The following is a 17,697-nucleotide window of genomic DNA, read 5'->3' on the forward strand; positions in this document are numbered from 1 at the left end:
TTCAGGAAGTTTGCTACATTTCAGATTTTTTAATTATTTTCAGTACTTCCATACAGAGATGGGTCGAATAGCATTCTTCTCGAATTATAATATCAAATACAAATACTTAATTTTTTTCCGAATATCTCACTCAAATATCGAATACTTCATCACTGAATACGGAATATGAATTTTTACACCAATTTTAAGTACAAATGAAAATTAAAATAAAAAAATGCTGAAGACTTTGCAAGTCAATGTACTTCAATACAACCCCTAAATCCTGAAGCAACTGTCACCCACAATTACGTAAAACTTGCGCCCGTGGAGCTCCGCAATTCTTTTGTTTTTTTTATTATGTGCATATTAAAGGTTTTATTATTACTAATGCCTCATCGCATTCATTACAAAACTTAAATTAAATAAAGAATTGAAAATTGCTTTGAAATTAGAATATGTAAAACGTAAATTTCATCATGTACAGGGAATCAAGGAAAAGGAATAGCCATCTAGCGTGCATTTCAACGTATGCAAACATTCTTCTTAGAGTTGTTCCCGTGGAGTCGTCAGCATTTTACATATTTTAGCACTCACTTGATAAGTTTTTGTAAGAATATTATTAAAGAATTGAACCAACCAAATATGCAAACTTTCATGTAAGACCCAACCATTTTCTACGGATTTGAAAAGAATCAAGGACGATCTATGCTGTGTATTCGAAATTCGAATAACTGATGACTTCGTGACTTTGAATACCAGATAGTTTAAAAAGCTCATTATTCGAGGTATTCAGTGATTCGACTATTTGAACGTCCCATCATTACTAATATTACCTGATGCATCAAGATTTTCTCCCAATGATGAATATATTTTAGGAGATTATTACCAAGAAATTATACAGGTTTTATATGATTTTAATTGGGAAAAAAACAATTTTTAAATTATTTTTGAACCTGAAGGTCAGGTTCAATAGTACAAGAGAGTAACATCAGGAAAATAAAGGATCAGTCAAAAAATTAATAGCAAAGATACTCCAATGGGTCGATTTATGATGAGGGTTTTTTTCCTCCCAACTCCAGTTGAAAAGAGAGCTCGTCTTAAGGCCGTTTTACACAGGACACAGAATTGTGCAGGTTAGAACTGCATTAATTTCTAAAATGGCGTGGAATTGTGTGAATGCATGAACGAAATTGGAACAGGGGCTATTTTGCCATCTCACATCCATGCATTTTCGCATGTGTTCTAGCAATTCACCGCTTTACACGAAGAAATTTTGACTGCATCTTTGTACACACGTCAGATTGTGCAAGTACAAGCCCCGTGTAAAACGGCCTTTACAATCAGATGCAAAATTCTCAACTTCAAATGCAGGCAGCATAATCTATTACCAAGATCAAAGGTAGATATTCTGAGATGAAATCAATTCCAAGGGAACAAACTAAGGAATATTTTTAAATAAAGGAAATCGATTAAGAACAAATTAAGAATTGCAGTAATTTCAATACAGTCAGTTCTTACATATATGTAAAAGTTAAGGCTAGCATGAATTGATTGTAGTTCCATTTTGAAATTTCATTTTTTCATTTTTTTAAATCCTCTCAACTCACCTCAGAAACATGATGGACAAATGGGCTTCCACTAAAAGGAGGTGATATGACCTTGCCACTGTCATTCCTAGGTGGAGCCACAGCTTCTTCATGACCCCCTGTCCCTTGGTCAACGTAAGCCAGCCTATCCACAATTCCAGTATTGTACACTATGACGGATATCCAAACCACCATTCCAAACATGAACGCCCTCTGAATTATCCTCGTCCTCGCCCAGAAATACAAAAGTTTCAAACGTTTGGGCAACTTTGCCACCAATGCCGAGGAGGCAAATTTACCACTGACAGGCACAGGAGAAGCAGTCACGCTATGGCCCCCAGGAGCAACCACATCTGCAGGATATCCACCGTTGAGCAACCGCGGATGAGAACGAGACCTTGAGAGTTTTTGTTTCTGCGGACGAGAGCCACTGCCAAAGCAGAGTCCCGGCCAAAACATGGAGGCCATCCCGTCTTCGCCCTGGGATGGCCACCCCTTGGCTGAGATTTGGTTATCGAGGACTAGCGATGATGGGTAACCCATGTGGCCGTGATGGTGATGGCGCTGGTGTTGTGCATCGAGGGATTCCAACCGTTTGATGTCAACTGCGAGAACGGTGGCAAAGAACATCATCTGCAGAAAGAAGTCGGAGAGCAGGCCAACCACAAGGAAGATGCAAAATTCCTATGAGGAGAAAACAAAAATAACTATCATGAGAATTGGAAAATCACAGCATGATTCAGTGACATAACGGGAAAAAAATTATGGGAATTCCACACAAATAATAGTTAATAATTTGAAATTTAAAAAAAGCCATTCCTTATCCTATCTGTCACCAAAGTAGCTTGTACCCAAAGATTCTTGCTGTCTTTTTTTCTGTAAAATTATTTCTTGTTTCCACTTGCTATATTGCTTTTTCGTCCTCTAATTTATGTATTGTTATACCTGTGCTATATTATGTACCTGGCCACTATAAAATGGCAACTATATGCTGTATGTGGTTCTCTTTCTTTAAAATTAAATTATAAATTATTAAAATTAATTAAATAAAATTAATTAAATAAAAATAATTAATTTAAAAAAAATTAAAAAATAATAAAAAATATAATAAAGTCACCACAAAAAATCAATTATAACCTTAGATTGCAGGTGCTTTCCTTTCGGTTTGCTGACGACATATGGATAAATGACTCTACACTTCATCTTATTTCCACAATATCATGACCACTCACTTCCTGAGCTATGTTCTTTCAGTAATTGGTCACATTTGGGCTCATGTAATTTCATTAAGCTCTCAAAGAGCTCACAGTTTCCTTTCATTATAAATAAATGTGCATGCACTGTCAAAATATTTCCTGCATAGTAACTGATAATGTCACCCAGAAACAAAAACTATGTGATATTAAACTTGTAAAAGTGTGATTCAAATGCCATCAAGGCATGATGAGAAAAAGGAAACAACACTAAATGTCCAGTAAAATGATAATATTTGGATAAATTTTCATTGGCATCAATCAAAAAATTGTGAAAAAATAGCTAATACCATTCGAGATTTTAAATATCATATTCAACATGAGTAAACTGCCATATAAATCCTACTAAACATCTCACATGCATGAGAGATAAAAAAATAGATTTACTAAACAGCTGTATGCATACAGGTAATTACATATATTGAATTAAATGCCATCTTTTGAAACTTTGGAAAGTTTTCCAGGTGATATAAACTTATAAATTATTAACATGAAATCATAAAACTCTCTTCCTTGGCCTTGTGACATAATATGCACTCAGTTCATCAATCATAGCCTTGAAGCAAAAATATTTGTTTCCTATGAGACTAATAATGATTAATAATTTTTCACACCATGCTTTTTTGTACGGCCAAGTACTTCCATCCAAAACTAGTTACAATCCACACATTTATACCATTTCACAAAAACTAATTCCTTATGTTTTTACTCCAACTCCATTGATGCATATTATATACTAGCAATTTGCTTTATGCTTGAATACTTTAGAGATAGTGTCCAAACTGACTGAAAGTATCAACAGAAAAGAACAAAACAAAAATGTGGTAATTAACACTTAACCCACTGTATCCACACTGAAAGCTATTTTCCATTAAATAATTAATTAAACAAAAATGGAGAATAATAAGCATATGCTCATCCTATGATACTCATAAACAATATTTTGAAAAAATTCTTATATTACAAAACCAAAAAAATGTGGAGACTTGATAACTTCAACCTGAAAATAACACCAATTATTTAAGAACTGAAACAAAAAATACATACTTGTTGCCAGCTGGCCATAAAAAAATCATATATAAGGTTCCATAAAAAAATCATATACCTGTATAGCAGGGACAAAGGTAAAGAATCCAATGGTAAGAATTGTAACTTCAGCCAGGAGATTCTTGGTAATGGACCAGCCTTCTCTGCTGAGAGCACGGGCGATTCTGATTTTCGTGTCAAGGTGCGGAGGGGTGGATATTGCAGCTCTGGTCAGCACCAAGACATTTTCCAGTCCAACCACTGCGACGAGGTAAGGGTAAAAATCTCTTCTAGCACTTCCCTTCCCATCTCCACCATCGAGGGAGAGGGCAAGCCCAAAGAAGAAACATAAACCCACAGACATGCAGAGGGAGGCCAGAACTGTTGCCACTGCAGCTAGAGCCACTCCAATCTGAAAGGGGGGCAAATGTAAAAACCTAAGTCGATGAGAACAAGCAAATTTCATCGGCACTCAATCAATCACTCATTTATAGAATTCTGTAGGGACACAGTAGGTAATAAACTTCATTGCAACGTGAATCACATTCAGAAGAAAACCTAATGAAATACAGTCAATATCAATGCCATAGGTCACTATGGTTACATCTTAGAGTAATGCTCATAATCACCTGAAGTGATAATTGTGGCTGTGTTTCATTAGGTTGTCTTCTGAATGTGATTCATATTGCAGACAAATGAAATTTTTCATAATCATGGAATGTAAGTAGCAATTTCATATCCAGAAAATTTTTAATCCATGAACTAATTTTAGACTTGGCAATATGGCAGGAAATCGGTAGAGAAAATAGCAGAACATAACATTTCGGCATTGAATTACAGCTTACCTTGGATCGAACAAGTTCCATCTTCCGGACAGAGAAATAAATGTAGAGGAAGAGGACAACATAGGTTGCCATCAGAGGAAACATTCGATGAAGGCTGAAGTGGCCTGGGTAGTAAATATGCAATATACTTTCTGGGTCATCGGAAGCATTGCCAGCCACCTCTGCCCCATCACCTCCGTCTCCTACAGACCCACTGCCACTCTGATTGGACCCTTTCTTCTCCGGTGGATGAAGAGATGTTAGCTTATGCTTCAATCCGTCAAGATATCTATTAAAAACAAGTAAGACAACATATAAGTCATGCCCAAGTCTACAAGTAGAAAAATGACTATAAAGGTGGATTACATTAAATCAGATTTCAATTCTCACTATGAAATTAAGTCCCTTTTAACTGCTAAAACGAGTGGGTTGCTAACTAAGCAACTTAAATAGTCCTTAATTGCCTCTAAATTTAAAGTTTTTTTTCACTATTCCACATCAGTCACACTACATTACTTAATCATTACATAAGGACTTATATAGCAAAGATAGTGTAATGAAACAAAGGTTCTAAAATCAATATATGCAAGATCAGTCAACGTGCCAAATAGATTAGAAACAAACTAAAAATAATCAACCATTTACAAAATTACGTATATCCACAATAATGAGACAAATACCAAAACTTTTGAAGGATCTAACCTAAATACAAAGGCCTAACAATACCAATGAAGTCATTTTCTTAAACAGAGGTAATAAATATCTAAGGAATCAGAAGATAATACCAAAGCTAACTCCAGATAGTGGTTATTGCTTTTACTTACAATGTACAAGAAAAAACAAAGGGATAAAAAGAGTTTTGGAATCCTACTTACATTGGGTCATATTCCTTGAGTATTATAGTGATAGCGTATTGTACGACCCTCTGCCTGGTCCTCAGAGGATACCGTTTAATGCCCGTGTCTTTCATACTCATGCCAAATAGGAGCTCAGCAAGGCTGATCTTACCCTTCTGTATGCTCTGTAAAGGACAATTAACAGAAGTCAAGCAGAATATATATCATAAATACACTTATGAAGTATCGCACACTAAACACATTAAAAAAATGGAAAAATGTATTTCACTATGGATAATGACAGCTTTTTTTTAAGAATGATATTGGGCATTTTGGCAAAAAATATCCACTAAAATCTGAATTTAAAATATCCACTAAAAAAAACACCAGCAATATTGGATAATACTTATCATTTGGGATAAATTTTAGAGAAAATCTAAGCTCATTAAAAAGTGGGTTGAATACCATTGACTTTGACAGGCATTACGTATTCACAACCCATTACAGCTTGATCTACATTAAAAAAGATACTCATAATCTATATCTAATCCTGAGGTCGGATGAATTGCCGGCCTCGGTGGCGGCGGGGTAAAGTCCTCGCCTGCCAAACCGAAGGTCGCGGATTCGAGTCCCGCCTGGGTAAGTTACCCCTATCCAGGGCATGGATGTTTGTGATTGTTAAATGTTATCAACCCTGATGTAAAGGCCGAACAGTGCTGTTTTCGGTGGTGTGTGAAATAAATAAAAATAAATGAATGTATTTGTATTAAAGTCCAAATATTCTTGCAGCAAAATACACTTTTCTATTGCTCTAGACTACTTTATATTATTTTCAGGTTTATGATACACTAGTTTTCATTCTTCACAGACTTGAGTTTTCAAAATAGTTTTGAAGATTATGAGGATCTCAGGAGTTCATGCACTTGACTTCATGATTTGAATTTTAATAAACGAATGAAAGGCACACACTACCTGATAGTTGAAAATTGTACTCAAAAGAGTAGGGTCTGCCTGGAATGTCCCCTTATCCTGCTGCCACAGGTTTGCTGGGGAGAGCATCAAACAGTTATATTCTGGCAGGACCATTGCTTGTCTTTGTGCAGATTTTGTCTTCACAGCTTCCACATGTAAGCACACCTGACTCAAAGTGCGTCCCCTAATGAACGATAAATTGAAAGCAACAGATAAAATACATGTACCATGCAAACCAATGTACATAAACCACTACATTAGCAGCAATAGTATATATGTACAAGATAACTTACCTCACAGCATTTTGGTAATTTCTTATGACCTCTAGAAGATCGAATACTTCCGACAAAGGTGCACGGAAAGCATCAGTGAGAATAAGATTATCTGTCCATGGAGTGACAGCAGTCTTTACAAGAATCTGCAATATAATTAAATGAGATTACAACTTTGTAGGAAGAAGATATAAAAATATAATAAACACCACCATTAGTGCCATGCCCCATAAAAACATGAAGTATGAAGAATCAGCAAAACAAAATCAAAGGATGCCATGTGGCAGGGTTACCCTTACCACAAGGTGACCTTCCACTGCAATTTATTTTCTGAATATCGTACTGCTATCCTCTACATATATTTTTTCTGAGGTTCTTTTTAAATGGAATGGTAAGTAATGAAATTACACTTTGCAGTTTATAATTAACATAGAATAGTGAAATTAAAAGTGATTACTATTTCATATTGTAAATTATCTAGTTAAATACATCAAGAACACAGCTATTCCTACTCGTATAAAATCATTTGTTAGTTCCAAAACATCATATTTCACGAAAAATGAGTTCTTTATGTACATTATGGATGTTTTAAAATTTTTGAACTTTTAAAATATTCATATTTTCCCCTATTTTGTGCAAAAATAATGAAAATCTATGATGGGCTACACTTGTAATAGCATGATTTAGCATCAGAAGTTCATGACAAGCTAGACTCATCATTTCATCACAAGGGGTTAAAAAAATAATAGTCAAAAAACTCGGTATAAGTAAAGAGCAGCAACAAATGAATCACCAAACGGTAAAACCATCAAAAATCAGAGAAAGACTGATAAGCTACTTCACCACAAGGTTGCTTTGCATTTTTGCACCTGAAAGAAGTATGTACAAAGATTACATAGGTAAAATCAAAGAAATATTGTCAAGCACAAACCTGTTGGATGTATCCAACTGGAGATCCCCTGTACCACCACGGGAGTTGCCCCTCAGGCACTGGGGACTCCCCATTGTTCTTCCCCGCGACGGGGCCATTTGTGAAATTCCCACCGTCAAGTGGGCGTAAACCAGGAACTGTGTAGTTAGTGACAGACGTCAACAACTCTTGGGGTACATTACCAGGTAGCGGGAGGTTGAGCAATGGATAACTGAAAGAAAAGAGAATGTTTGAGAGTTAACACTTCTATTTATCCATAGGATTTTAAGTACAATAACAGGGCTGTTAGAAGATTCATGAATTCAATTGCCTTGCATTGCCTTGCACTATTTATCTTCATTTACAATGACATTTTTGCACTCTAGCAATTGGCTTGGGTCAATTATGGTCAATTTTACTTATGAATCAAGTTTTCTTGGGAAATACATACACATCACCAGGGGCGGAACCAGAATTTCTTTCTGGGGGGGGGGGGGGGGGCACAAGGATTCCTCGTAATACAAAACAAACGCAATGATAATGGGACCGTATTAAAAATCTTACATATTTTTACACGTGCCCCCGTATCCCCCTAGATCCGCCTATGCACATCCCAGTTCTTACAAGTTATTTAGAGGATCTTGAATTGCGGCCAAATTATGGGGTTATCACCCAAACCCCCCCCCCTCCCCCTCACTCCGCCACTACTCAGTAAAAGAGGAGGCCCTCAACAAACTCTCCACCTCCCCCCTCCCCGTTTTCGCGTTTTTATTCATGTGACGCTCTTAGTTCGAGCCTCGGTTCATAACGTTAATCCGCATAATGTATTTCTCAATAGCCTCTCTGGTAATAGTACAATAATAATCTCTCGACAAAAACCGATCACTCTTACGAGAATTAAAACCCTTTAGCTTCGAATGATTTCATCGAGACGCACGCTTAAGCTCTGCGGTGACATAAAATGCATTCCTGGGTCGAGCACTGCGACGATACCAAAGAAAACATGTTAATGCGATTACAAACTTCGATCGAGAGTGTTAATGAGATGTGGAAACCTTGAGAATGCACGCCGCAAGGGCAGAGCTCGGTGAGGATATAGGTTTAATGCACTGGTATCCCCAGTATTGAACGTGAATAGGAAAATGTGCAAGAGTTCGACCGCGAAGAACTGATTCCATATTGGGATGAATCTAGGGTTACAAAATACAATCGCAGTAACACTCAAGTCGTTAAAAAGAAAAAGTACACTTCCCGGACGGCTATTACTCAACGCAACACAGTTTGTAGTGAACCGTGAATTGAAGTTCAATGGCGCACGGACGACATTTAACTACACTCGACGGCCGTGAAAAGCAAAAAGAAAAAAAAAAAATCTCTTTCGCGGGCACGATAAACGCAAATGTTCGAGCACATACGGAAGGGAAAAGAGTATGCAGATAGTTTTGCAGTAGCCGTATTACGGCGGCGACACCAAAAACAAACGCAATTTATGACTCTACCTTCTCCAACAGGGTTTGATACGAAAGAAAGGATGGGTCGGTTCCTATTCCGATACAATTCCGGCCCCATTCCGATACGGTTACGGCATCGGTTCTGATCTTTGTTTTTTTTCTTCATTTCAAAGTCATGTAAGTATTAACTATTAACTTGAGTACACTATAACCAATACTTTGAGTAAACTTGTGACCAATTTAAACGCCTGGGTGGCAGGTTCCCCCCACCCAGACGCTTAAAAAATAGACGAGATTTTTAATACAAATATAAATAAATTTTATATTTTAATATGAAAGTCATGAATATTTAAATATTAATAACTTTTACATAAAAATTAAGAGTATATTTCGTAGACTGATTGTAGCATGTAGTTATAATAATGTAAAATAATCCTGGATCCACCCTTAATTATAAGGTCATTGGCCTTGCTGTTTAATTTTCCTACAATTTATCGAAGCCTTATGCTAAATTAGGGTACCTGAATTTAAACTTAGGCACAGGCAATTTTTGAGCTTAGGACAAATACCATTAACCAAATACGATGCAATACCTGCCATTCCTCTTAATAATGTATACGATAGGGTTAAATTAAAATCTGTACTCAGTTAGATATCCCTTTCCGCAAAGCTCTCCTTCTTTAACTTAAAGAAAATATGCTAAGAAACATATCACTAAGCTTTAATCCAAAGCTTTCACTTTCAGCGAGTGAAAATTTCTGACAATGGCTAAAAAGTAACACGAATAAAAATGTTTGGTAATCTTTCTGGACATCATTACCTTCATTCCACGAAGTCAAAAGTCACACGAGCAGATTCAGAGGCTATGGAACAGATTTCCATCAACATAACCTTCCTTAAGTTTTCAAGCAACAAATAAAAGCTTGAAATTAAATTTCAACACGTTCCAAGAAAAAACACGCAACGGAAAAATAACCAGAAACCAATGCATAATGCTGAAATTAAAAAAAAATCAACTTTTAACGAAGATGAAGGAGCAAATATTTATTATAAAATATTCCCACCAGAGCCTTACCAAAGCCCTAATTATAAAATGATTTCCACTTATTTTGGGTGAAGTGGACGCAGAGGAAAAGGAACGACGAAGTGCTGGACATAGTGGGTTAAGGGAGACAGCTTTCATATGAGATACGGAAGAGGCAGAAGGTACCTATGAATGGAGCAAGTACTTATCGGGGTGGGGATGTAGAAAACAGTGTAAGAGGGTAGAATGTTGGGAAAACGAGGGAGAAGAAGGAAGATAATAGGATTTAAAGCTAGAATGAAAGAGACAAGGCCTTATTGTGAATTGAAAGAAATTTCATGGAGGAAGGGGGGGGCAGCCAGAATGCTTCTAAAGTACTCCATGGTAACCAGGGGTGCCGACTTACAAAAAATATTGGGGGGGCCCAAACCGGGGACCTTGCCCCGGTAAATTTTATAAGTAGTGAATTTTAAGTTTTTTAAGCATTTTAGAAGAGTCATATGATCAACATTAGAACCCTGATCACTCGAATCTCGATATCTGGACACTCCGGGGAAAATCAACAAGCCTGACACATTTTTTCCTCACATCTGTAACGAATTTTTGGGGGGGCTCGGGCCCCCTCAGGCCCCATGGAGTCGGCGCCACTGATGGTAACCAACCTTAATCGGTAGAATATTTTAAATAATAATTGCTAATGTATAATCACTAAAGATGGGACAGAAAATGAAGTACACGTTTTCATACAGTTCTCGCACATTAGCGTGGTTGCAAACATTAATACAAAACCATTAATAAGACGTCTCGCCACAATGCTAAGGCTGAAAGCTATTGCACTCTTCCTCATTGAGCCTTACGTCAGAACGACAAAAACATACAATATGAATAATGAATACAGAGACAATTTCCTTTGAATTTAAATGAAAAGGACATTTCTTTCATTCGAATCATGCTGATGTACGAGAAGAGCCAGAGGTGAACACGAAATTGAGAAATTCATTTGAGCTATCAAAAAAATTTAACCCGGCTCTTCCCACGCACGGGCAAAACAGTGGGGAGACACCGGCGACGTCCTTGGAGAAAAGACCGCAACGCACGCACAAAAAAAATCGAAGCCAAGCCACCGCAACGTTCATCGGCTGTGCGGTGGAGTGCGTCGAGGTAATGCAACTCCATGAGCGGCGCCGCACCGCATGTTTCAAACATGCTGCACAATAAATAAGCATTTGATGCTGGATAAGTTTAGCAAGACATGCCTACATTCTGTAAACTAATTTACCATTTTGAAGTCCCTAATATCGGGCAAAATAAGTAATGAACATTCTTGCACTCACATACCGCACATTTCAAACATGCTTCATAATGCACTGAATGGTTGAGGCCTTTACCTAGTAGAATACCATTTAAAGTTAGGAAAAAATCAATAATCTTGAAAATGATAAATAATACGTTATACACTATATATTCCCTGAAAATTTTAAGATGATAACGAGTCAATCGTCTCGAATATAAAAGACGAAGAATGATCGATCGAGAAAGAATATTTCGTCCTCTTAAGGAAGCATTTACGAAAACACAGACTCAGATAAAATGGTCCAGGAGAAACAGGTCACCCTTGCTATTTCTACTGCTTTCATAAGAAGGAAAAAAAATGACCCGCGTAATAAATGAAGGAGATTGAGGGAGCATCTTCGTCATCGCTGAAAACGAAAGCATGATTTTTTTCAAGAATCGCTGCGAAGAAAAAAATTACCACCGCTTAGTCAGGATTCTCAATTTATCATTTTGGTTTTTTCGAGAAAGCATTGCGATAGATAAAGCAAATATTATCGCTGGATTACAGCATCTACTCGTACACAGTTTTGAGTAACTTTTCCGCTATATTCCAAAAACCTTTCCGAATTTTCCTGTCACCCACAGTGTTTAGCAAAGTTGTGTGTTATGAGTGCTTGTTCATCTAAACTGGATTTTATATCTGAGGACTATGTACAAACAAATTAAATAATATCCAAATTATAACAAATAATAGGTGAATAGAGGGAAACCGTAGGCGGTTCAACATGCAGCTTTCGCGAAAAGACGATTCGTTATGAATGCGACCATTCTGCAAATAATTTCGACACGGCTTATAATTGCCTTGGTAAGTAGCGACGAGTGAAGTAGAAAAGCAGTAGGCTATGTACCGAGGTAGTCATTCGCGCATTACGCCCAAGCCTTTGTTGGCCTAACGTACGAAGTGCGATAGCGTAGTAGGGTGCGGAAGTCTAACAATAAGATAACGTACATATGGCTGTGTTTGCATTTGAGTAACTACCTCATTCACTCAGTGATTCAGGTTGATTTGGATAGATGAGGGTAAAGCTCACCCCAGAGTAAGCCTCAAGCGTGTGATATCACTCATTTACGGTTGACGGTCCAGTTCCTTTCCCAGGGCCACCTCGCACTTCAGGGGTTTTTGTCAGGTGTCCGAAGACCTTAACCAGGATAAGAACCCGGGTCCCTTCGATCAGAACCATAACGCTCTACCCACTAGGCTGCCACCACCCGCAAATGCATAAATAATTTCCAAAATTATCGACATGAAAACATATGAATTCACGTTAAGACAGACCAATATAACATTGACACCAAAGAGGTCACAATATTACATTAATACTAACTTTTTAAAATATTCAATGAGTATTGCTTCAAATGCGGCAAAATTATCAAATGGTTGGATATAATCGATGGAATTTGCATTTGCTATCAGAAAAAAAATGGATAAGATTTAAATTTTCAGACAAAACCAAGCAAAAAATCCACTCTTCGAGAAGGAATTAATATTTGAAAAAAAAACATATTCCTGGCAAAATCGAAGCTTAATATCGATATTCCGTTAATGATTTGCTCAGCTCGATATTTCTTCGATCCCTTGCAATTGGCAAATACGTCCACCCAGAGAGTGGACGGATTATTATTTGAGATTCCACTATCAGTGCTCAAGTTAGTGACCAAATGGAGGGATACCGCGCATTTGCGATAAAGAGGACAGCTCAGAGATAAAACAATAAACAGCCCCACAAGGAAACTGAGAATAACCAAGGTCATGACTGCATAGCGACCGACTTTCGATAACGTGCGTGATATAACGTATTAAAGGAGAAGATTTTGGCCATTTCGGGAGCATGACTTGTCGGAGGGCAGACTTCATAGATAAGATAATATCGACATAAATGAACACTTAGAATGATATACGATGAGTATGATTAGTGACAATAATAAAAATGAAACGGCAATCTTTCACATAATTTTGAAATTAATATTGTCACCATTAGATAATTGCAGGTTTACACGACTTAGGAAGCCGCAAGGGACTTGGCTGATTCTCATCACGCTTTTTGTTAGCATTGAAACAGTTTTTGAACCAAAACAAATACCTTGAAAATTTTAGGATTACAAAGCAGGCCATTATCAGCATTTCCTTGTACCCAAAATTTGATGAAAACATAAATATTTCCATCACAAAATATAAAACAACAATTGTAATTTCCACACTTATACGTACAACTCCAGTACCGACCATGGTTTCGACACTCTTATGCCATTCTCAAGGTGTCAAATGTCATAAGAGTGTCGAAACCATGGTGGGTAGTGGAGTTGCATGTCTAAGTTTGGAGATTACTATTTTTGTTTTTTAGTTTATCATGGATGTATCGTATTTCCACCACGTCAAGCCTGAAACGATTTCATAAATCAATACTTTCTCGATTGTAAATTTGAAATCTGAAATACAGGCGAATTTTGACAAAGGTCGGCTTGAATTGAACCCCTTGAATATTTATTGAGGACGACTGAATATTTAAAAGTTTTATTATGCTAAAAATATTTTTTTAAATACAACCGGTGGATAGGAATAAAGCGTCCTCTAAACAGGAACACTCGTATTAAAGGTTATTTAATTTTCATCGCGGAAATTTTCCACCCTGACGACCTGTGACCACGAATGAGGGTTGAAAATATTTCTTGAATATTGATTAACGACGACTGAGTTATTAAAATTGTATTATTTCATCAAAAATATCAAAAATACGGCCGGCGGATGGTAATAACTCGTCCTCTTAACAGGAACACTCAAATTTGCCTGCCTCGGTTGCGGCGGGGTAAAGTCCTCGCCTGCGAAACAGTCGCGGGTTCGAGTCCCGCTTGGGTAAATTACACCTATCCAGGGCGTGATTGTTTGCGTACGTTAAATTTTTAACATGATTATAACCCCGATGTAAAAGGCTGTACACAGCTCTTTTCGGTGGTATGGAAATAAATAATAAATAAATTAAATAGTACTTCATTTTCATCGTCAAAAAATTCCAGCTTTGCAATCTGAGACCACGAGTAAACGTTGAAAATGTTAAAAAAGAAACTCTTCCCTCCCACAAGACGATGAAAACCCTAAATATCAGCTCCACTGACAGTTAATTCTGTAATCATTGATGCCCGAGCGATAATGAGATTCGAGTACCTTGTATGTGCATCCGAGATGCCGACTGAAGATTTAAACGATTGTTATTTCGCTAAGAAATATTTTTTAAATACGACCGTTGGATGGGAATAACGCGTCCTCCTAACAAGAACAGGTATGGGTCCACCGGTTACTTGGGACAGCCGCTTAATTGGGGTAGATCTTGAAGAACAGAACCCAATAGAGGAATATCCCAGAGTATTCACCGCTTAATTGGGACAGCATGCCGATTTATTGGGCCATGAGTCGGCGACATAGACTCTATACTCGCGACGATTTTTTTTGTTTTTGTTATAATTCTGAAAAATTATAATAAATTTACTAAACTCGCTAATTTTTTCATCAAATTAATAGTTTAATTAACTTATGTTGCATTATAAACATTCTTTAGTCTTCTTTCTATTATTTCAACGTTTTTTTATGCCCATATACAGGATAGTTCGCCTAATTGGGGCAGCCGCTTAATTGGGGAAAAGTGCAAAAGTCCCGATATGTCCCAATTAACTAGAATCTACTGTATTAAAGAGTATTTCATTCTCATCGTGAACATTTTCTAGCCTGACATTCTGAGACCATGAACGAGGATAGACATTTTTTTAAATAAACACTTTTGCATCCCTCAAGGCAACCTAAATTCCACCATCACAGGCAGTTAGCACTGTAATCATTAATCCCCAAGCGATACTGAGATTGGAGTACCTTGTTGTGTGAGCATCCGAGGCGCGTGAATGGCTGCCCTTGGTCGCGGTCAATGCCGAGAGGGTGGCACTAATCGATAAAAGAGGAAAGGTCCCTTTAATGCATAGGGGTTATCTCCATCACTCTCGACAAGCATATCTACGTCATCCCAGATTTCGGATGCATCTCCAGCCAACACACTAGAACACGAAGGAGGACTACACGAACCTAAACCAGGGTTCCCACTCTAACTAAAATATAAAATTCACGGTTTTTTTCCGGTTTTCACGGTCTGAACGTCGTCAAATTCACGGTCTGTTGATACGCCATTTCAGGTAGAAATATTGATCACGTAACAATCATCGGCCGCACATTAACTACAAATTTAAAAAAACGCGACAGACCGTAGCCACCGAGCGGTGGCTACGGACAGACCCCGTGAGTGCAAACGCAACAATGACAGTGCTATCTCACATGACGTCACCGAAGTGAAGAAGTGTCTGATATTTCGCTAGGCTTAATGAACACTTTATCGGTTACCAGTCTTCCAATCACGGGTCAATGTGTCGTCATGGCACACGGACCAATAACTGACCGTTGAATACACGTGTGTAGATAAATGCGTGGACAGCGTCTGCGCGTGACTCGCGTGGCCTTGAAACATGATCGAAATATCGATTTTTCTTATCATCTGTCAATCGTGGTTCTACAACCAATTTGGAGAGATTTTTAAGGTTTCATGATGAAATAGGGTGGTTTCCTATTATTTTTTTATTGCCTAAATCGAAAGATTATTACTCCTGGAGTACGTATTTCACGCTTTTAGATTTTTAAATGACAATATCTATTTTTCGCGATTAAATAAAAAGTGAAAATTTTCAATCGCGCGAAAACGCGACGCGTAAGTATGAATGCCGGGAAATCTCTCCGCACGTCGTATTTCTGGTTCCCCCTCCCGCCCGGTGAGGTGACCTTGAGGCGAGGCTTAGCGCTGATACGTCGCAGGTTGCTAGCGGGTAGCTGAGTACCCTGCTGGCTGGTAGCGCTTGGCTTAAATAAGGATTATTAATACCTTATCAAACGAGGAAAACTTTCCGACCTTAGCCAGCTATAATAAGTGATTATTAAGCAATGTTTCCCTGAGCTCTGCGCCTCATGCATGCATTGGTAACCTCAGACGATGTATAACTCCTATCTTCTCGTATAGAAACTAGGTCCCTGTGACGTCACGTGGAGTGGCATCGCATGGGAGCCAATCTGGCCTTTTTCAAATGAGGATAAAAATGGACCATTGCCATTCGTCTAAACCGGCATTTCTAAAACGAAATAATTTGTATATTATGAATACACTAATGGTGGGTAACGAATCGCAATTATTGCCTTTTGTTTTCTTTGATGAAGGAAACTACCCTATTCACGGCTTTTTCCATGTTTTTTCACGGTTGACTAAATTCACGGCTAATTCACGGTTTTAAGGTTTTCACGGTTAAGTGGGAACCCTGTAAACAAATATACCGGTCGTTTCAACATTATTAGCGGGGATTTAACGTATTATAATATTATAAATGCTACGTCAAATGAAAGAGCAACTCAAATAGTTTTGTTTGTTGTCAACACTTTGCATGTGCACACAAATTTTCCGCTGCCGTCCAGTAGGGCCGTTATACACGGGGCACGTCAATGCGCAATCTGACGTACGTACGAAGGCGCAGTCAAAAAGTTACGTCGTGTAAAGCGGTGAGTTGCTAGAACGCATGCGAGAATGCGCGGACTTGAGATGGAAAAATAGCCCCTGTTCTAATTTCGTTCATGCATTCGCGCAATTCCACGCCATTTTAGAAATTAATGCAGTTCTAACCTGCGCGATTCCGCACGTCACTGCGCAATCAGACGCAGACAAAATTGTGTCGCGTGAAGCGGTGAATTGTTACAACGCATGCGAGAATATATGAATGTGAGACGACAAAGTAGCCCCTGCTCTTAATTCCGAGCTCGCATTCCCCAATTTCAACAAATATTTTCGGTGCTAACCTACGCAATGACGTGCCCCGCGTAAAACGGCATTTAGAAAGAGTTAGCAGCAAATTACTCAAAAGACACTAATACAGGTTTGGGAAGAACTCTCATATGTTCCGTGTGATGAATGGTAGCTACATTGAACACTTGTATGCTTTTATGTAAAACCTTAACAGTTGTACTTTCATTTTTAATATGATTTATAGTTGTTAAGTTTAGTGTAGTAAATATTAGAAAGCGTTAAAACCCTTCTATCCGTTTTGAAACGCCCGGTAAAAAATAATTATCGCAAAAAATTTCTTTAAAATACTAATATAATACGGTTGAGAATTACTGTCCATATCCACGATAGGTATTCCCATTAATAATAAAATG

The 17,697-nt window shown here is 37.8% G+C and overlaps 1 protein-coding gene across 2 annotated transcripts in view; it reads right to left on the minus strand.

Annotated features, from left to right (window-relative positions):
* Positions 1–17,697, minus strand: part of LOC124163205 (sterol regulatory element-binding protein cleavage-activating protein) — a 194,472-nt gene that overhangs the window by 16,464 nt on the left and 160,311 nt on the right. For both annotated transcript variants that reach the window (XR_006865731.1, XM_046539937.1), the window contains exons 5-11: positions 7,680–7,890; positions 6,770–6,894; positions 6,477–6,660; positions 5,544–5,689; positions 4,690–4,957; positions 3,924–4,256; positions 1,587–2,249 (exon numbers count right to left, since the gene is read on the minus strand). Coding sequence is in view for 1 of the 2 variants with exons in the window: in XM_046539937.1 (XP_046395893.1) it covers positions 1,587–2,249; positions 3,924–4,256; positions 4,690–4,957; positions 5,544–5,689; positions 6,477–6,660; positions 6,770–6,894; positions 7,680–7,890 (1,930 nt within the window). In the remaining variant the exon portion in view is untranslated. The remainder of the gene's footprint in view (positions 1–1,586; positions 2,250–3,923; positions 4,257–4,689; positions 4,958–5,543; positions 5,690–6,476; positions 6,661–6,769; positions 6,895–7,679; positions 7,891–17,697) is intronic.

The sequence above is a fragment of the Ischnura elegans genome, chromosome 8 (assembly GCF_921293095.1).
Source record: "Ischnura elegans chromosome 8, ioIscEleg1.1, whole genome shotgun sequence".
Taxonomy (NCBI): Eukaryota; Metazoa; Arthropoda; class Insecta; order Odonata; family Coenagrionidae; genus Ischnura; species Ischnura elegans.